Source organism: Motacilla alba, chromosome 6, assembly GCF_015832195.1.
Source record: "Motacilla alba alba isolate MOTALB_02 chromosome 6, Motacilla_alba_V1.0_pri, whole genome shotgun sequence".
Taxonomy (NCBI): domain Eukaryota; kingdom Metazoa; phylum Chordata; class Aves; order Passeriformes; family Motacillidae; genus Motacilla; species Motacilla alba.
Genome location: NC_052021.1, coordinates 11125304 through 11146825, shown reverse-complemented (window position 1 = coordinate 11146825; position 21522 = coordinate 11125304). Strand labels below are relative to the sequence as shown.

Genomic DNA, 21522 nt, shown 5'->3' with positions numbered 1-21522 from the left:
TATTCTGTTTGTTTTCATCTTTAAGGTTGAAGATAGATCAGGTCAGTAGGAAAGTGCACAAAGTGCAAGGGTAGGGCTTGAGAAACACAACTCTGCTGCAGTAATTTTTTTCAATCAACTTCTCCTTGTTTGTCAGCTCATTTATCTTTTCTTCAGCACATAACTGGAGTTAATGAAAATATTTCATGAACGAAAATGCTGTGAAGTCATTGATGTAGGTGTAATATAGGAAAGTTCTTTTTATGTGAACTTTAGGGATTCCCAATTGCATTTCCTATTTGCAGTGTCCTTTTAGGGCCATTAGAAAGAGTGTCTGCCCCAGAGGGTGTTTTTGGTTCTGCATCTTTGTTTCCCTGTGTGCGTTATCTGTTCCCGTGCTGTCAACCTGCCTGTCCTTGGTGCCATTCCGAACATGCACAACGAGATGGGAATGCCAAGGGATCCCTGCCATTTTTGATGCATTTCCTGTGATGCACTGTGGTAGGAAAGGAAAAAAAAAAAAAAAAAAGCACGTTTCTCTTTCTCTCCGCACCGCTGGATGTCACTGCTACCCAGCCGAAGTGCAGGTGAGCGGTGAACCCCAGGGGTTTCTGCAGCAGCAGATTTGCTTAACAGGTTCCGGGAGCAGACCGCTGTAGGGTCCGATTCGGCTGGAAGGAAGCTGTTGGAACAGACATCTATTCCTGCGATCTTTTCACTTGTATGGACGTTTTCCTTTTAAGAAACTTGGGGGAAGGATATACTGCATTGACGGACACGGTCTGTGGTATATAGATATTTCTAAGTGGAGGGAATGAATTATTAACAGACTCACTGCCATACTTAGAACATTTAACCTGTTGTGCTTTTGCGGTGCCAATTTCCGCTTCTGCCGGGGTGTGCGGGGCTGCCTTTGTCGCACGGGGCCGATCGGGGGGACCGGAGCAGAGAGCTGCGACAGCCGCTGCTAACAGCAGGGGGAGGTGGGCAAACGCTGTGGGACTGAGGACAAACTCAAATCACTGATTCAGCCTGATCCCCTCGATTTTTATTAGACGCCTGACCAGTTCCATCCTAATTTGTTATTCTTCTAATCGATCTCGAACGTGTTAGAAAACGGCCACAATGTTTCTGCTTTCTCTTTGAGATCCAGCTACTGATGTCTTTGTATTTGAAGTTGCTTAAGGTCTCTGTAGCTTCTGTGGGCTTTGTTTCCTTGCACACCCCTCTCTCTTAACCTCATAATTATCAAAACCATATGACAATTCCAACTATAACTCTGATTTCTGGATGCCTCCCTCCATAAATAGACTTTTTTTTACACTGAAAAATGGTATTTGGTGATAACGTTGAACATACACAGTGGCGAACAGCTCTGGTCAGGCCATTTTCCACCAGCTGCTCCTCATGAAGACTTCATTTATTTTAGAAAACGTTTTGTAGTAGTCAGAGGGAAACAACATTAGCAAACCATACCTGAACATTGGCCTGCACATATTCACTTAAAAAAATCAGATTTCCTATTTTCATTCCTGCAGGATTATTACACCTCTTACTGCTGAAGTGACTGTCTTTTAAAAGTGTTCCAATTTGCCCTAGCACTTAGTTAATGGTTTCTGTGATGGATGAGATTTTTACTCCAATTTTCCTGGCAACACAGTGAAGCACTGTGCAGAGATAATGTCAAAGGCAAATAAATGGGACACAGAGAGGCTGTTCAAACCAGCTCCATGCTAACAGTGAGCACAGTCCATTCAACTATGCTGTGACCTGCTAACACTAACCATTTGACAAATAGTAAATTGCAAGAGAACCTTATTTTATCGACAAATACCCTTCCTAATTCCACAGTTCTTACCTCCTAAAGCTGCTGAATTTCCCTGAAATTTTTCACTTTCCCCATTGAATCTTAGAAGTTACTATTGCACCATCTTCCTATCTCTTACAGAATCAGCATACTAGGGCTTTCTGCCTTGGCTCTGGACTTTCTGGAGGCATGACTCAGTGCTTTGTAAGATTACTTCAGTACTTCTGAGGTGGAGAAAGGATCTCTTCTAGTTCTTTTTATCATCTGATAATCCAGTGACCTCTCCAAGCTCCCCTTCCCCTCCTAGATTCTGCTCAAAATTCAGGTAGATCTTCTAGCATCTTCTGTCAGCTTTAACACTCAGTTCAATTTTGCTTTGGTTTCTAAGAAGGCTTGAGCAAGCTTGGGGGAGGCTGGTAAACAGTCCCCCTCCCTTTAAAAAAACCCAACAATAAACAAAAACCCAAACCAAACCCAACCCCTATTTATTTCAACAACTGCATGTGGGAAATGAGAAGGAATCTTGATCATGTGAGCGGCAAGTGGGTGACACACTGGTGTGTATCTGCTTTGTCAGACATCAGAAGGGGTTGGCTGAGGGGAACTGTGCATTTACTATTCCAGCAGGCTTTCGGTTGTCAGCTTTGATGAGTGGAGAATTAGCATGCTAGAGAAGCGTGCTCACACCATTTGATTGCTCAACAGTTCCTTTCACTTCAGTGCGATTGCTGCTGTCTTTGTGAGTGGGCTTTTTCCCTATTCAGAGAGAAAAAGGAATTCCTCCAAGTCCAAGGGCTGAAGCAGATGAAGAAAGAGTAGACAACATGAGGCAGCCTGTAAGAGTAACACTCTTGTGGTGCTGCACGACCTCCCTTGGCCTTGCCTTCCCGCCACAAATGTATTTTCATAGTTAGCGAAGCACTGAAGACATTTTGCTTTACATATGAGGAAGGGAATGAAGGTGACAGAAATGTTTCCCTGTGTCAAGAGAGATCACAGGGTGCGGAAAGGGAACAGAAGGGGAGCGTGGAGGTTGGGAGCCAAGCGAGAGGGCAGGAGAGCCTTTCCCACCTGCCAGGCGGTGCTGCCTCAGGTGGGAGCTATCACTCGCTCACTACACGGCTTTAAACAGCTCAGCCCTCCTCCCCTCCCTTCTCAGCGTCTCTCTCGGGAGGTGCAAAAACCCTGGGACGCCTGAAGACTCAAAATACTCTTCGGGGTCATTTAATTTCATGTCTTTCCTTCGCCTTCCGGCTCCCCAGGTAGGCTTGACCGTGCCTGCAGTATGGCTCAGCATGTGCCGTCTCTGACACGCCGGTTCACGCTCCGGAGCCCTGCGGGGTGAGAGGCGCGGCCGAGGCGGGCCGTGCTGAGCCCCGTACGCAGGGCCGGGGCGGGGGCCGCAGCCACCCGCCCGCGGAACGAGCCCGAGGTAACAAAGCCGCGGGGCCGCGCTCGCAGGGCTGCGGGGCAGGGCCCGTCAGGGGCCTCCGCCCGGCCGCGGGGGTGCTCGGGGGGACGCCCGCCAGGGGGTCACAGCGGGCGGGAGCCGCGGGGTCCGGAGGCAGAGGCGGGCTTCCTGCACGCCGCTTTGTGTGGAGCGCGGCGGCTGCGGAGCGGGCGTGGCCCGGACATTCATTTCCGCGCCGCCGCGGCCCGGCGGGAGAGCGGCGGGGCGGCCCGGCACAAGGGCACGCCCGGGGCACGCCTGGCGCTCCGGCCGAGCTGACGCGGGGAGGAGGCTCCGGCAGCGCCGCCGCGTCCATGGACTAGCCGAGGCAGCGCAGGGACTACGCCGACCGCCGCCTCGCCCTCCGCCCGGCTCGGCGAAACTTAGCGAGCAGGCTGCCGCCCCGGTGAGTCCCGGCCCGGGCACCCGCCCGCCGTCTGCCCCGGGGGTCGCGCCGTCCGGAGTGCCCCCTGCTCTCCCCGTATTGAAACGCCGGCGTTCCTGCCCCCCTCCCTGGAGCAGTGTGCTCCTGCAGCATCCCTGGGGCCGGCGGGCCGGGCGGGGAGCAGCCCCGGCTGCCTGAGCTTCCCGGCAGCGCGGGGCTGTGGCGAGCCCCTGCCTTTGTCCTTCCCATTAAAGGAAGGCGGAGAGGCCGGGTGAGGCTCCCTCTGGGAGTGCGCGGTAGCTTGTCTCGTTGAGGTGCCACGAGGGAGAAAAATAGTGATAATAACAAAAATTACAATAACAGAAAAAGGCCTTTCGGAGTGCTGCAGCCAGTTTGCCCGCTCCGTTCCCCGCCCTCGCCCCGGCTGCTGCCGGACCCTGCCCTGAGCCCTGGCTGCTTAGAGGCAGCAGCGGCGCCGTGGGTGTAAGGGTTGAGGCCCGCAACTTAATTTTTGAAATATTTTAACTTCAGTTGGCTGTCGGCTGTGGTAGTGAGCGACCTCTCTGACATCCTTTCAGCCTCCTGCCGTCACAGGCCCGGCCGTGGAGCGCGGGGTACCAGAGGTGATGCTCCACGGTCAGTTCTGTTTTGGCTCTTGCTTTATCTTCCGTACTCCATGTAGATTTAGCATTTTGAGACATTCTGAATAAAAGAAAAAAAAATAAAACCTCACAAGGAAACCTATCCCATACTGTAAAAGAAGCTGCTTGTTCGGGTGTTTTTTTCCTTTCTTTGGTGGATCTTCCAAGGAGGTGGTGGGGGAGGCATGAAGGCTATTTTAAAATAACTGGCAGCACAAAATTTTTCCAGCGCTGCCTTTTAGCTTGGTTGGGTGTTTCAGTGACATAAGCCTTGTGACCTAGAACTCTGGATAAAATGGAAGGAGAGCAGTTCCTAGAGAATGGAAGCACAGGGGTGTGTCTTGTTCGTAAGTGCTCTCTGGTGAGATGATCTGTCTCTTTTCTGTCTGTCTCCAGCAGGGAGTAAAGCATCAGTACTGAGACGCTGCTACAATAAACGTGTGAAGCTTTTGGTGTGGAAGGTTGAGGTGCTAGCCCTGTCTGCTTGACAGAAGAATTGTGTGCAGAGAGAAGGGATCAGGTGGGAATTTAAGTCTAGCCATGGGTGAGAAGTAGGAACGAGCTGTGGTGGAAACTGCTTTGCAGCTTTTGATTTGGTTTGTGTGTTAGGGGATTTTTTTAGAGGAATTCAGGACACTAGTGTTTGTAGAATGGTGTTCTTTATCGTTGGGTTAATGACACTGGAAGAAGGTACTTTTAAGATGTGATTTTGTCCTTTTAGCTCTGTTCTTGGAGGATGGAATATAGTGTTGTTGCCTGTCCTTAGAAGGTTGTCTTGTTCAAAACTATAATGCCACTGAAACAGGAATTTTTAGAAATAGCTTTCCAAAAGTTTGTGCGTTTATATTGAAAAAACAATGTAAGTTACAAGTAAAAACAAGTAAGTTACACAGTTGGCATTTTGTTTTATGTTGCTTGATCTTGTTCCTAGGTGGACTTGCTGAAGGTGCAGTCTGGCTCTAAATCGCAATCATGGAAAGCTGATTTTCTGGGTGGTGTGTGCTCTGTGTGATTATTTTTTTTAGTGTTATTCGATCCGCTTAGCTTCCTTTGTAGCTCCCTTTGTGTTGTAGCATTATCTCCAGTCCCCAAATCAGAAGAAAACTCACTTAAGTCTTGTTCTTGTTTCTGGGCACAGGCTTTGTTTGACGTTTAGTGCATTGCAGATTAACTAATCTTACTGTTTTCTGTTCAAAGCCTCTTTCTTGTCCTTCCTGCCTCCTTGTGGGGAGCGGGAGGGTGGCAGAAAAGAAGGAAAAAGTGTGATCTTTTGCTAGCAGCAGTGTCTGTGCAGAGCCTTCACATGGATAACACACCTAACAGCACTGCAAGGGGGTGTGTTCTGGGCTGCCTTTTACTGGTGTTAGGCCTTGTAATACTTAAAGAAAGGACCATAAAAAGCCTTTGCTCTGAGCCCTAAGATGCTGTTTAATTGGGATACTTTCCTTGGTATTGAACTTATTCCTGAAGGCATAAGTTTTTGCTCTTGGGTGTAGCAAGAAAATTGTTGACATGGTGTCTTACGAATTTAGTTATATCTGGATGATGAATGAATTTATTGTATGTTTCTAATGAATAACTGAGGAACATTGGATTGTTTTGAGATTGACCTCTGATTTTCTTAGAGGGTATTTTTATTTAGTTTATGAAGCTTTAGTGGGTGGCTACTGATGTGCCATTACCTTTAAATGGGTGTTTGGAAAAAAGGAGGAATTCTTCTGCTGACAAACTGCTACAGTTGATTCTCTTAGTCTGTCAAGTTTCTCGTTGTGGATTAGGTGGCACAGTTTGAGTACTGATAAGTGTGAATAAATTAAATGCTTGTTTTGATCTCCCTGTGTTAGTTCAGAATTCTCATTGGGGTGTATGTGAGCGCGATTGTCAAAACTGTTCCACAGATCCTCCCTTTATTTTTTTGCTTTTACAAAAAGTTTCACCTGGGTGGGGTATGGAAAAATCTGTGGATTTTGGACACACTTTACTTGTGAGCTCTCTGTGCCATGTTGCTTTGCATTGTGGCTTCCTGTGTCAAAACTTCCTGTTTTTTTGTAGAACAGACTTTTGCACTTTGCCACCTGTGGTACATTTCTAAGGCTGAGAGGGCTGCAATTCACAAAATCCATCAATGTGCTGTGGTTTGCATTTTGCTTCAAGCTGAAGTAGCTCAGATGAAGTAAATTAGACCCTCAAACAGTAAATGGTGCAGGCTGTTACTAAAGGGGAATTAAGCAGAAGTTATTTCTAGATGGGTATATTCTAGATCCAAAGGATGGTCATGTGTCTTCCTCTCTGGTATTGCCCAGTCTTAAAGTCTTTGGCTCTTCCAAAGCTCTGCTGTTGGTGGCTCGGGTGGAGGTGCTGATGCTGCCTTCAGCCCCTGGCACAGTTTGGACAGCAACAGGATCCTTCTCTTCGATTCTTTTGCTCATGTTCAGTCAAAAGTATTTCATGAAGGTTAAGAACAATATCAGAGATAGTCAGACTAAAGCTTATCAAGGTTAGGTGTGTGGGAGTTTTAAAGAGTAACAGTTTGGATCTTCCCAAGAATACAGGAATCTGAATTTTGATTCAGCAATCTAAAAAGAAGGGGAGGGGCTTAAATATCTAAGCTCTGATGAATTAATTTTAAATGCACAATTTAACTACTTAACTATAACTGAATGTCATATTTGAACTTATTTTTGTGTTGTAAAACATCTTAATTCTGGATAAAATCTGCTTTCAGATGGTCAGTCAGCTGAAGAATCATTGTTGGGCAAATTCTTCTGTTTTGGGAATGTCACAGGTGAGGATAATAGCGAAGTGCAGGTGTTGAGGATCGCCTGCAAAAGTGGTGATCCTTAATAAGAGATTTGTGATATTTGCAGTTGAAACAACTGCCTTGAATGGCCAGGCTTTTGCTAAACTTTTTGACCAATCTGACATAACTCTTGAAACTGAAACCCTCAGATAGAAGAACCCCTCTGCTTGATTATTCACATGTGAATTCTGTTATCACTTGCGCAGAAAACCTTTAACAAATGAAAACAAAACATGCTGGCTACAATAGGAGCTGTATCCAAACCCAGGGCTCTTAACTAGGTTTAAAAATAAGTTTATTTTCTTTTCTGGTCCAAAGTGTGCCTCAGCCCCTGTTTGGCAGGGGGGAGGGATCAGCACTTGTTTTGCTTCAGTGTTTCCTGTCTTTCTTCAACTCTTTGGGAGCCAAGCAACAGTGTTTTGTCATTTTCATTGTACCACAGTTTATGTAGGATACGCATGAGTGGAAGAATTTCTGCTCTTACCAAGGTGAATGCTTTATCTGTGCTTCCTCTGAGAGCTCTTTCCGTGTCATTGTCTTTAGAAGTTGTGCAAAAGCTGAAAATCATCCTGTCTTCATCCTTCATCTGAACCTGAGTGGGAAAGGCAAGGGTGTAATAAACCCAGGGCTCTGCTTCCCCTTGATCTTTGAGTTTTGTTGAATGTTGTCTTGGTGTTGTAAAAGTGCTTCTGGGGTATTAGAAAAGAGCTTCTGTGTGTTTTGTGTTCCTGGGCTAGAGAACAGGCATTTATACCAAACTGATAGAGGTCTTCCATGGGAGAGCTGTCCTGAAACCCCCTGATGTAGTTGGGGCTCTTTGGCACTAATTGGCTCTGGCCCTTGATAAGCTTGTGTGTGCATGTGAGCTTTTGGCCTTAGGGATTGCTTTATTTTGGCATTCTCGTTCTGATTCAGGCAGGTTGTTTGTGTACAACCTCAAATATGCTCATGTGTCCCAGCAGCCCTTTCCAGAAATCTCTTTTCCTCTTTTAACAGTTTTTGTTTCCTGCTCAAAGACTAAATAATTGATACTTGAGTCTCTCTGGAAAGGAGCTTTGTCTAAATAATTTATGGACTTGAAGGTAACAAAGTGAGATGTTTGAGTTGCTGCCTTTGCAGCTACAGGATGAAGCAGAGTATTTGGAGGCAGTGGAATGCTGTGAATTTTAAAATTTTTTAAAGCCTCATTTGTTCAGCTTGGCAAGTTGTGTACTCTTGCTTTGGGGCATGAAATGGGTGCTGAAATATGTTTACTGGCATCTAGAAACTTCTGGAATAGAAAACAAAGGGAATAGCCTCAAGTAACTTGGATTTGGAGTTGGGATTTGAATCTCTCTCCTGAGAGATTGGACTTGGGTCTTTATGTGACAGCAGCCTTCTGGCTACTGGGGCATGGAGCTGATTCTTTGGATGCATATTGCTTTTCCCTCAACAGTTTGTTGTTAGATGGTGCTCAGGGAAGGATTTAATGGGGGTGAAATATGCCTGCAGTGGTGTAGCTGTATCTAATAACAGCAAAGCTTTCCACCCTGCCCTAAGTTACTTCAGTTTGGCTGCGTGGCAAGCCTGTGGAGCAGGAAGGTTCATCAGAAAAGTTGTCTGACTTGAAACTAATGGAAGGCAATTAGTGAGATGACTCTTGGAAAGCAGTTGGTGAGATGGCTCTTAGAAGACAGCAAGGCAGCTTTCTTTCCAAGTGTCCATCATGCTGAGCTTGTAAAGGATATTTTGACTAAGTGGTCATAGCAGTGGTCTGCCCCTGCAAAAGAGGAGAATGTTCAACTGAAAGAGCCTGTCCAGCTGGGGCAAGTGAGAAGGGAAGGTGTAGTTCAGCTCTGTGGTGGTGTTCTGTCTGAGCTGTGCTGTTGGTGTAGCCAGTCACGCTGTACTGTCAGCCCATTCAGGTGGCAGTTTCCTGTGTTGTCACGTTTTTCCATCAGGAGCTGTGTTTCTCGTTTTCCTGAAGGCACAGGTTAGGAAGTGTTTGTGTCTAAGCTCTGCACCTTCTAGTTCTGCTGGTGTGTTTGTAATTAGCTGTTGCTGCGGACTGAGGTCTGTGTTGGAAGGAGCACTGACTGTGTCCCTTCACAGCCTTTGTTGCCCTGATCTCTAAATGGCACAGTGTTGTTCTTGGCATCATCTTGAGAGGTGGAAAGCCTGTTTTTCCTCCTTCCCCGGGGGCGGATGCAGAGACTTTGGGCGAGACAGTCGAGGCTTTCTCACGACCTGCCAGAACACTGGCTTTGGGGGGAAGGGCTGGAGCTGTTCAAGCATGGGCTTGTCCTGAAGCAGCATTGGGTTTTGTCTTTTTAATCTTTTCCCTGTGGTGTGGTAGCATGTGCAGGGTGCTCTGCAAACCTACTTGCTATAACTCCTGGAGTATTAATTGTTGCTGTGTATTTGGGCTGAGACATTGACTCTGCTGAAGTGGCTAGGATTGTGAGATAGTGGTGAAGGCTGTTTTGTCACATCTTTAAGATTTTCCAGTGCTGCCTTAGAGGTTTATCTTCCAGTTGGGTTTTGCAAGTTTCACGAGTGTGTTTCTTTACCAGAAAGGAGGTAAGGAGATGAGTTTCACAGTGGTTGAGCTGTCTACGTGGCCACAAAGAGCCATTTTCTCTTGTGGCTTGGAAGCTGGTGATTGTCGTCCTTGGCAAGTAAAATGAGGCTGTCCTGGTTGTTATGAAGGCGGCTGCTGGAGGTGGAGGGCAACAAAAGAAAGCTTTGGGGGCATTGTCCCCAAACCCTCCACACCTTTCCCCAAAAAGTAGCGTTCCCTGGTGCCTCATTTGAAATGAGTGTTGCTCTGGTGTTGAAAGCATAGGCCCTGGTAGTTGAGGTGGGAGGGGAGGAAAAAAAAAGAGGTTTTGTGGATTGAACTCCACTTCTTGTTTCCGTGACAGGGAGTCAACGTTGTTTAAACAGAATGAGTGGTGAATGTAGCTAGTATTATCTAGATATTGCAGTCATTACTTAGCATGCTCATTTCTGGAGATCAGATTTCAACCCTGGAATTTAAATTTTTTTTAACTAAGAAATACCTTGATCTGATTTAAACTGTTAAAATAAATACCTATTATATGTAATAGAGATGTTTATATTTGTAAATTCGTATATCGGAATATTCGGTGTGAAGGCTAAGAAATATGGTGTGGATGTAGACAGACTGCACGGATTATATCCTAAGCAAGGAACATTTTTAAGGAAACAAACCACAAAACCCAAAGCAAATTATATGCTCATCACTTCTTTGTTGTATATTGCTATAATCAGTCTCTCGGGGTTTTTTTCTTATGAAAAGAGAAAATAAAGATATATTCTTTCAGACAGAAATATAACTGGAGACTGAACAAGCGGCATTCCTGGAAATGGAGAAAAGTCACAATATGTATAAAAGTTTAGGATGTTCTCTGAAGAAAGAGTGTATTTGCCAGCAAAGAAAGGTGGTGGCTTCCTGTCGTTTTTTATGATATGAAATGCTATAGCAAATGGAGGGACCCATTCTGTTCTTGAAACCTTTTGGTCTGTGTGGAGATATGGGAGGGAGCAGGCAAAGTGTATGAAATAGGTTCTGTTACTGCTAGATTACTAAACAGCAGTAAAAATATTCCCCAAACTGGAAGTTCTGGCTCCTCAGATAAGATATTTGCTTTGTAAGACTTCCAAAACCTTCTGTTAGAAGGAGGGGAAAAAAGTCAAATAAGATGCTTCTTTTAAATTAAGACTTTGAGTTTTGCCTTGCAGCTGTTGATGTTACAGAGAATTGGTGTGTATCTGCTCTCATGAGAGGTAGTAGAAAGCAGCTGAGAAGTGTGGGTCAGCTAAGTTTATTCTGGTTACTTGTCCTGACAGGTTTTGCAGCCTGGGGTGGATGAATTCCTGCTCAGAATGACTAACTGGCTTCCATGTGCTTCCCAATACTTGAACTTGCTGTGAAGTAAAAGGAAAGCATGACTTGTGGCTTATTGTGTATAGTGAATTAATTACAGCACAGGCAAGGTCTCCTATTCAGATGAAACTGGCCTATAGCTTTATTAAAGAAAGTTTTCATAGACATGAAATATTTTTCTAAACTTTTCTAAGATGTTAATGAGGCATCTATTGAACTGTAGTGGTAGTAACTAGTGTTGTTTTCACTTACTTTGGCGTAATCCAACTGAGTTTTAACTCCAGAGCTTTAGCCAATAGTGCTTTTGAGGATAAGGTCAGTGAAGGCCCTACATCCTGTGCTTCAGCTCTTCTCTGCATTTCTTAAATATTATTAAAGAGGTGGATATCATACAAAAGGATCCATTTCTCTTCTACTGCCTTCTCCTTATGTTTGGAAAATTGCTGGCTTTTAGATGAAGTTTACATGTAGCATTTCCTTTTCTCTGTTTCCTGTGCTATCTTTTGCTTTAAGTCAGAATGTGGAGTAGATGCTTTGTTTGCAGTCAGCTACTTGGAGCAGATTTTCCTTGAGCTGGGTGAGAGATTCTTGCCTTTTAGCTGATACCTTGTCAAGCACCTCTGTATGTTGAAGCAGAAACTATCTTATCTGCTCAATTACTGCTTCAATGAATCTGAGGTCAGTGGGGCAGAACTAGCATAAATGTACTGAAATTCTCTGGATAATTGAGTTGCGTCTCTCCTCATTGTCAATAACTAAAAATATTTGTAGTTTGAATTTACGTTGTCAAGCCATCCATTGTACAGTGTCATTGACTGGCGTTCTGACTGGTTTGTATAAATGAAAATATGGACTCTTTGCAACTTCTGTTTTGCTGATTTCTTTTTAAATATTACTATTAGCTTTTTTTTTTTCCTGAGTAGGAATAAATACTTCTTCACATGGAAGCAAGGCCAGCCAACTGCATTTTTTGTAGCTTCTGTATGAAGAACAGTGAAAAGTGAAATTGAATTGGTAGAACTGCTGTTGTCCTCTGTTACAGCTTTTGTATTGCTGTGGGAGCAGTACTGAATTCTGCTTGCCTTTTACAAGTCTTTGGTGTAGTTCTGTTGGTTTAAGAAATCAAATGGAGCTGAAAGTATTCCATGAATCATAGGTTGAATAGCTTCTTGAATTACAGTTGTGCAGTGTAGAGTCTTTATGCCAAAGATTGGTGATGTTTGTCAAGTGGGGAGTTCAGAAGAGGCTCTTGATGACCATGTAGCTTATTCCCAAAAATGTGGAATGTCCACTTTGTGAATCATACTCTGAGTTCTGAGCACTTAAATGGTGTTTTGGATGCAGCTTATCCACATAGAAGTAGTGGCTTGGCTGAAAGTGAAGCATAAAGAGTGTGAGGTATAGAGAGTGGAGCTCTTTTGAATTACTGCTTCCTTGTTTGGGGTTTGGAAACACTGGTGTGTATTTCTGACAAGTTTTCTTAAGTTGTAGTTTGTGATGCAGTAATAGAATAAACCCTGGTCACTGAAACCTGAAACCCTTCCCAATAGGTTGGGGATTTGTTCTTCTCTGAGGGTTTGTTTTTTAGTGCTTACAGTGGAGTAACTTCTTGAAATATTCTTTGAGATCTTTGCATCTTCAGCACAGTACAAAATAAGGGTCCCAAAAGATGATGTCTTAAGAATTCTGTCTGGCTTTGGCCGCATTTTCCATTGAATTTTGAGATTTGATACTTGCCATTATTTTTTTGGTGAAACAGGGATAACCTATTAATGATAGTTTTCTTTCATCATAAGTCTTTCAGGTTAAAAAAGTACCCTTTTGTTGATTAATCCTCAGGTTTCTTCTAAGAATGAGCAAATATTTCTCTGCTCATCTGAACTACAGCAGAACTAAATAAAATATATTTGTGTTCCTTAAGAGAAGCTTGTCTGTTCTTTTTGAGGCCCTAATTTGAGTTTCTTGGAGACAAAATTGCAAAATGACACATGCTCACTTGGAGTTCCTGAGTCATCAGCAGGACTGTCTGTTTCCAGGAGCAGATTAGCCTGTAAGAGCATCACATCCTGTCAGTTTATCTTGCTTTTCTGCAGTACCAGCTCAGCCCCTTCACGTGAAGATTGATGGCTGGCACCCAGATACTGTTCTGAGCATTAGGACCCCTTTGATGGTCAGCTTCTCTCTAGGATGTGGAAAGAGCAATCTATAGGTGCCTCTTAGTTGTCCCATTTTTAGAAGGTCCTAAGAATATCTCTGAATTTTTCCTGGTCAGGGTTTAGGCTGCCTTTTACCTTCACAAAAACCCCTAATGATTGAGCACCTTCAAAGAATGACAGTTGTTTTTAATGGCACCAAATCTTAAATGAACTGATGCTTTTTGATATATATTTGGTCTTGATGGAATGGAATTGAGTCATATCAAAACAAGTCATAGACCAAAGTACATCTCTTACTGTATTTTAAGAATTCTTGCTCCTCAGCAAATTATTCTTCATCCATTTGCTTCACCAGCTTCATATAGATGCTTTGTATTGATGAGCAGTGGTGGAGAAGCCAACAGCTTGGCAAATGACTTTTTTTTCCTCTTGCCTCAGTTGTGCCCCTGTTCCCCTCATGCTTCAGGTGTGCTGCTGGTATAGGCTGGCACTGGAGGGGTGCTGTGTTTCCATGGGCACACTCATGGGAAAGCTTTTGCTTTCCCATCCTTGTTCTCTTGCCACCTCCTGACTGCCCCCACGCTGGCATTTGTACATGCTCTGGCAAGGTGGATTGAAGGATTAAACATGTTTACTTCTTGGTGTGTGGTACAGGATTACAGGATTGATCTGAAGATTTGCTAGTGGTTTGCTGTGTGGCTGTTTGCTCCGCTGAATAGGTTGATTAATGGTTGTGGATTTTAGGAGGGCCAGGGAAGGGGATCAGGACTCTATATGGTGGCAGCGTTGGCTGAATTTAGTGTGACTTAGGTTTGCCTTGTAGAGTAAACCTCTCTGGAGGATTAAAATAATTTTTGGCAAAATGTAGAAAATTACTTTGTTGCAGTTGTTTTAGGCTTAACATCTTATCCATGAGGATTTCTTTGCATATCTACATTAGATTAGTTAACAGATCACATTGTGTTTTATGTGAGTTAGGAATATACATTAGGAATATCACTGCTGTAGCATTTTGAAGGTAAGAGTGGAATTGTGAGCGTCAAAAAGCTTTGGAAATAGCAGTATCCTCTTGATGAATGACTACATTTTTCCCCCTCTCCCTAAAGCTGTAAACAGCAAGACAAAATTATATTCTACCAAAGCAGCAGAGCTCTGTATTTGATTTTTAGAAATTCTGTTGCTGTGAGTGGGTGATAACTGTCAGCTGACACAATGTGACTTGCTTTGTCTGAAACACAGTAGAGAACGTTATTAGTATGTGCTGCCCACATACTGCTTTAATCTTCCAAGTGTTTTTAGTATTGCCTAACCATAGCTATGCAGCCTGTGCTGTGAACAAAGTGAATTACTGACAAGCAGATTTCTGGACTGGTTACAGATGCCTTCTGTGTTAGGAAACATGATTGCTTTTAGTATAAACACGGGGAGGGTGGCTGTGTAGTCTTGAGTGGACTGCTTCATTTGTTTGTAGTGTTACTGGAAAAAAAAAATCACATACCTGCACTTCAGATTTATTATGCTACTCCCATACCAGCCATACTGTGTTCAGTGGTCAGGAATCACCAAAAGAATTCCAAATACCAAAAAAAGGTAAGCACAGAGCAAGCCAAATCAGCTCTTTAGATAGGCAGGTGTTTTGGAAGCTAATATCTGTCTGAGGAGCTGTGTGCTGTTACAGGACAGCTTCTTGCTGATACTGGTAATACACCCCCCATGATTTCTGAGCATTTAGAAGTGTGTATGTTGAAGAAAGTACTTTTTCATTCTGCTGAGATACTGTGATTTGTATTGACTGGGGCATTCTAGCAGTTGTTTGAAGTGTGGAGAAATGTCTTGCAAGCTGGTGGTTGAAACAGTGAGGTAGATGGGGAGTAGTGCTTGCCAATAAGGATACTTTTAATCCTCTTATTCCTGTGAATAGTTTCAGTGAAGCTGGGGCTGAACAGTTGCATGTAAGTCCAGTGCCAGGGAGGGTAACCTAACAAAAAGTAAGTCTTCAGATGATGTTTGTACTTCAGGTTGTGAAGTGATGTGCTTGCCTTTTTGCCTCAGGTTATATTTTAAGCCTCTTTGTCTAGCAGAACCTCATTTTTGTGAATTTTAATGCTAGCTAAATGCAACCTGCTGCCTTCTCTTTTGTAGATGTAGCAGCACCAAAAGCAATGCTCCTTATGTGCATTTTGCAGTTGCTGCTCCTGTCTCTTACCAGGTTCCTGATTTTCAGAGGGAGGAGGCACAACAGTGATGGAGGCCTCAGTGTGTCTGCATCTGGAGAATGTATTTGCACTGCCAGCCGGTGTATTGCTGTAAAATGGGATTACACTCATGCAAATGAGCCTTGCACCCTGCTCAGATTAGTGGGATTCTGTTCTTGTACCCTCTCTTTCCTCTCTTGCCCAGGCACATCAGACTGACTGACTTGGACAAGTGTATATGCTTATTGATTGTTGACATATAAATTGCCATTTGGAGCTAGAAACTGAAATTAAGTTGGGAAAACCAATCTTTGTTCCTTTTCTTATATTCACTCAGTTGTGGATTTAGATAAGCAAGGGAATGGTTCTTAAGCAAGAGTTCTTTGCTATGTTTCATAACAGTTGTAAAAGTTCCTAAATTTTGTCTGTAACATTGGATGGGTTGCAAAAGTCAGTAACTAAATTACAAAACTCATTTTATGTGGTACAGCTGGCCACATGTAGGAAGGTCCTTTCCAGTCACTGCCTATACTGCCATAAAGGACAATTGCCTTTGCTTTAATGAAAGTTAAATGTTTTTTGCTGTAAATGGACCATGCACATTAGAAGGTATAAGGTGAAGGAAGAAAACCTGTTTTCAGTGTTTTGTTAAAATTACATGGAAATCAACATCTGAACTCTAGAAATAGCAAGCTCAAGTATGAATTCACACTCCAGTCTATACTGGGTAGGATTCTCAAAGCCAACTTCTGACTCTTCTGTGCGTGGGAATGTTTTTTATACTGAGGTGCAGATTCCTTTCTAGGAAAAGAAACTCCAAAACGAAATAACTCCAAAAAACCTAGTTTACCTTCTCATAGCTGTGGATGTGGTGCAGTTCACTTGTCCATTCTATGGTCTGGATTTCAGACTTTACTGGGTAGGCTTGGTTTTTGCACACTTGTCTGTGAATGACCAGTGCGGCACTGGTTTGTTTTGGTTTTTTTTTTTTTTTTTTTTTTTTTTTTTTTTTTTTTTTTTTTTTTTTTTTTTTTTTTGTTAGGAGGTATTTTAAAATTCTGCATTCTTGTTTCCTTGCCTTTGCAAACCTTCCACTGACATTTACCTCAAGGAAGTGGAGGATTGAAATGCTGCGTGTCTGTCTTAGGCAGCACTCAGCTGTCCACAATGTGAGGGCTGTGCAAGTGCTTACTCCTGCTCTGAATTCACAGCTTGTTCTGTTTTTCTTATGCATGGCATTTCTGCAGAGGTGATTTAGTTATGATTCTCTGAACAGCTGTAGTCGTCTTAAATACTTTAGCAAGAGTTGTGGTTGAACCTTATCTCTGGTGTGTGTGAGGAAGCAAACCAAACTCCACAGAGTTTTAAATGGTCGGACTTCGGTTCTTGAGAATAAAACCTCTTACAGGAGAGATGATCTGGTAAAGGAACACGCAAAGATGGAAGAGCTGGGTACCACTACCTTTTGTATTTAGCAATCTAGAGATACTGAGGGATTTCAGGTTACCACTTTGGATATCCTGCTAGCTGCATTGCTGGATGGACAATCCACAGGGTTTGTGGATAAGTCAAAGCAGCCATTTGCAGAAGTAAAACAGTTTTGGAAGAGTGAGAAGGCAGATGAGTGTCAACTTGCTGATGTAGATCTTCCCAGGCTAACTGTATAGTGAGCTTGCTTTGTGGGTGTGCCTGCCCTGTTATAACATTAGGGTGCTTAAAGAGAAGATTATTAAGCAACAGATACTGAAAGGAAGTGTAGGGTCAGTGGAAGTTTGAGCTGACTTTGAAAATACCTTTTGATGGCATATGGTACAGATTACTGTATCTCTTTCTTAAGAGAGTGAGAGAGACCTGGGAAGAAACCTTTATTTATGAAATCCTTACCTAATCCCATCATTCTCTCTCTTTTGTGCAGAGGCTGTGCCATAGAAGATGCACTATTACCGATATTCTAATGCAGAAGTCAGCTGTTGGTACAAATACCTGCTCTTCAGCTACAACATTGTCTTTTGGGTAAGTACAAAATGTAGAGGCTGAAATAGTTTAGGTGCAGCTAAGATTTAACTTTTACTCTGTTTCAAGAGAACAAGCTGAAAGAGTTGTGTGAAAGCAGGAAACTGATGTATAGTGTGCCCCAGGTGTTTTGTAAATGAAGAAGCTTATCCCTTATAAGAAATTATTATTGAAAGTGTGAGGACTCAGTATCCATGTTATCCATGTTAAGTCGCTCCCCTGTTTAAAAAAATCCTCTTATAATGTTTCCTTTCAGACCATCTTTGATCTTTGTTGGGTGGTGTATCTGTAAATACACTGTGCAGAGAAGAAGAAAGGAGCTTCCTCAGGGATGTGTCAACAGCTGGCAGTACATGTCATGCTCTGTGGGCAGCTGAATTGTCTGATACAGTCTTGAAATACTTAGCTATGGAATAACCTGCCTATAATGTTTAGAATTGTGATTGTGAAAAGGTACAACAAGACATGAGTGGATTTAGATGTTAATGAAGCACCTGCCTTGGAAAATAAAGCCCTTTAAAGGTTAGAGCATAATGTTGCACCAGAAAGAGTTAAGATGTCTGTGAGGGGAAGGTGAGGAAGCAATTCAGACAAACTCAATGATTCCTTTTGGAACTTTCAGGTCAAATGTTAACAAGTTTGCACCTGAAGTTCTAGAACTGCAGTCTTGGAAAGGCATGAGTAGTCCTGTACAAGTGCAGATACAGTGACTTTTCCAGTGCTAGCAGTGAAGCTGCTGAAAACCAAGGAACTTGTTGCTACTGTCACCACCTTCTGTTTACTAGCGCAGTGCTCTAGCATGATACTGTAGCTTTAAACCACAGGGGAGTTATCCTCCCGTGGATACCTGAGCAGAAAAGATTTGCAGGAGCTTTTGTTCCATTAAGGGTCAGTTGGCTACAATATTGCATAGTGCAGGTGTTCATTAGGCACGACATTTTCTGTGTCACAATTGAGGAGGCTTTTGACAGGTCAAAAATTGTGCTTGCAAGCCACCGGCTCTGCAGTTCTTTATTCTGTGTTGTACAATTCCCATGTACCCGTGGGGGAGAGTGGCACAGTGAGAAGTGATGCTTGTCAAACTCTTCTGGTTTTCAGAGAAGTCACTTCATAACTGTGTGGATGCTCTTCAGAAGTTCGTGGTGGGGTATGTGAGAAATCAACACTCTTGTTCATGAACATATTAGGATTCTTCTAGACCTCTACTTTTTTTCTAGTGAGTGTCTCATGGAGTGGGGCCTTTGAGTGACTGTTTCTGACAATCTTCTAAACTGAAATTTTTTGTCTTTGCTGTAAGAGGAAGAAGACTGTCAAGAATTTGCCTCTGTTTTTTCACAGGAATAAATCTTATTTCTTTTTTCTTCTCTGCAGTCACTACATTTTTGTCACTTTTAAAAAACTGTATTCTCTTGAGATGAATGATGAGGATCTAAAGATTTTTCTGTTCTTTAAAGAAAAACTTTTAAAGAGATGCCAAAACGTTGAGGAGAATTGGTAATACAACCTGTATGTTTCAGCTGATCTGCTGGCTGGAGGATTTAGCTTTCTGAACAGGTACTTGTAGTCCTGGTACCTTCCTTAACAAAAGGATCTGATGCTTCTGTTGACGTTATCAGGCTGACCTAGTAAATGATGTGCAGCTACAGCTTTTTTGGATAAGATTTTTGGCACCTTTAGTTGCAGAACAAGCTATGTAAATGTTGAAGGTAGACACCCCTATAGGCAATCCATGAATCATTTAGCTGACACAAAGATTCCGGAGCCTCTGAAATCCTGCTGGCTGGAATGACTGCAAATTAACCATTTGTGAAACAGAGTGAATTTTCTGTGAGCTTAAAAAATATGAAGGGCTACAAAGCCAGAAGGGAAAATGTAACCATAACTCAGAAGTAGCATTTAAGGAGGGAATGTTAGTTTTGGTTCACTTTCCTTGGGTTGCAGGACAGGTGCTTCTGGGAACTTGTTCGTGAGCATTTGTTAGTGAGCCTGGCTGCTCTAGAGGCAGGTGAGGGGTGGATTTAGCTGCATGTCAGAGAGCCTTTTGCCCATTTAAGCTGTTAGAGCTCTCCTGTGTTTATGCACAAACCAGGTAATAGTAAATAGTTTGTTCTTCTGTCATACTTATTAAAGTTAAATGTTGACTTTCCCATTGTAGCTCTGAAGATATCATTGACTGTATAAAGTTTAAAGCACGTGGTGATGCAATAATTCCCAGAATTTTTAGACTTTTTGCAGTGGTTACTGCAATTTGTGTGGTTACTGCCATTCATGTCATGCTTCAAATACAGTTCATATAGATTGGGATTAAACAAAATACTGAACTCAAAGAGGGCAAATATGACTAATAATGGCAAGCTCACCCTTTAGAAATCTGTAAATCTGCATTCTTTCGAAGTTTTTTTTTTCAGGTGAGTAACTTGGGAATAGAAAGTTCTGGCTTTTTAGTTGTGCACTTCTGGCTTGTAATACCACTTCTCCATTCTTTTAAGAAAGAGAACGGAGGCCAGAGGAAGGCTCTGCCCTAGGCATGATTTTCATGTGCGATTACTTTGTTTCCGTCTTGCTTTTTAAGCATGCTCACAAGACTTAGCTTGTCCAAGTACACTCTTGTTAATGAGTGGTGATAAGGCAGTACTGCAGCCATTAAGATAGCCCTGCAGAGAGCAAGATAAGAAGGCTGGACCTTTTTGTGTTGGAAAGCTTTTTTTTGGTCAAATCATTTCATTTGTCATGGTGCAATTTAAAGACTGCAACAATGCCAAGTGAAGAGCTTGGTTTTAGCACTTTTCTGTTCTGAGTCATTCTGCAATTGAGTGAAGTGTTCTGTGAGAGCTCTGGTGCTTGCTGTTTGCCTCCAGTTAAAAGGGTGTTTTTTGGGGTAGGTTTGCAATTCAGCTGGGCCCTGGCTGTTTAGTGGAGTGAAGGATTGCCTGTGTGCTCTACCGAAGCCTTTTATGTTGCATATGAGCTCACTGTCATGACAGGAATTGAGAGTAGAGTGTAAAATAGCTTTTAACTACAGTAATCTGGGTTTATCTTCTAAAGGTCTGTAGTTGTGTGTGACTCTTAAGTGTTATTAGAGGCAAAACCAAAATCTCCTGTAGGAGATTTGGCATTTTGCTCTGCACACGGTGATGAAGGTCAAAAATTCTCTTCAGTTCTGGAAAAGAATTCTGAGTTCGACTCTTTGAAAAATAAGAGAAGACCCAGGTTAGCATAAGATTTTCTTGGCTTTTTGTATGTATGTTGTTTTCCAGGAGATTCTGAAACAGCAATGCTGTGCCAGGAAGAGGGGAGAATATACCACCACCAGGTGGTTTCCTGACCCTGAGAGGAAGAGTCTCTGAAGAGACAGGGATAGGAAGGAAGGGCTGCAGGCTGCTGATTGCTCTAGCATGGGTGGAGCTGCAGTGTAAAATAGGATTATCCAGGGAGTGGGAAATGTGTTCTCTGTGAGAATATACAAAAACTGCATGCAATTCCTATTGCTGCTGATCAGACCTAGGGACACACTGACCCACAATCAGTTTGTGTTGCAAGAGTTGTCTTGCAGGGGCTGCCTACATCTGAGAAATAAATCAGCCCTGTTTTCTCAGTAGGTAGTGTGATTCTGGCAGCACAGTCATAGGAATCATAGGAATTCAGAGTGTGATTGGGAATGGATGAATGGGTGATGCTTAAGTGGTAATTTGGGCGCAGTGTCACTGAGTTAACATCAGTATTGTACATCTGAGCAGAGCCTACAGTTTGATGCAAAATGTTAACAAAGTGGATTTATCAGTTCTAAAGCAGGAAATAAGCAAATGCTGGTAAAGAGTGTTTCAGTTTCCTGTTCAAAGGGGCGCAATTGAGCTGCTTTGTGTATGTTTCCATCTAACCTTTCATGCAGTATGTGTCTTGAAGGACTCTGCAACACAGTAGTGAATTGGGAAATCCAGTTTGTTCTTGTTTACGTGTTGTTCAGATTCTGATGAAAGGCAAATTTCAAAATCCTGTGCTTTTTGAAATAGCTGACTAGCCTACTCTCACCCTGGGAGCACTTTTGGTTGTCCTTGCTTCTCAGCTGCCTGTTGTCCCATTCACTCAGCCATTTAGCTCAGTGAGCTGAAGGAGGTTAAAACTTGGCCTTTAGTTTAGGCAGGATCAGTTCCCTGGTTTGCCTTGCAGCCATCACTTGGATGCCTGAGTGCAGGTGTGTTTGAGAGGG

At 43.1% G+C, this 21522-nt stretch overlaps 1 protein-coding gene across 7 annotated transcripts in view; it reads left to right on the top strand.

The window, feature by feature from the left end:
* Positions 1-2924: 2924 nt before the first annotated feature.
* Positions 2925-21522, top strand: part of TSPAN14 (tetraspanin 14) — a 35013-nt gene continuing 16415 nt past the window's right edge. Inside the window, exons 1-4 of one of the 7 annotated variants that reach the window (XM_038140526.1) lie at positions 3458-3642; positions 4200-4257; positions 4659-4782; positions 17218-17315. In XM_038140526.1, the coding sequence (XP_037996454.1) occupies positions 17235-17315 (81 nt within the window). In that variant the 5' untranslated portion in view covers positions 3458-3642; positions 4200-4257; positions 4659-4782; positions 17218-17234. Of the gene's footprint in view, positions 3049-3457; positions 3643-4199; positions 4258-4658; positions 4783-6007; positions 7551-17217; positions 17316-21522 lie in introns of those variants that run through there. The other 6 variants (XM_038140527.1, XM_038140525.1, XM_038140528.1 and 3 more) reach the window with 6 other exon arrangements.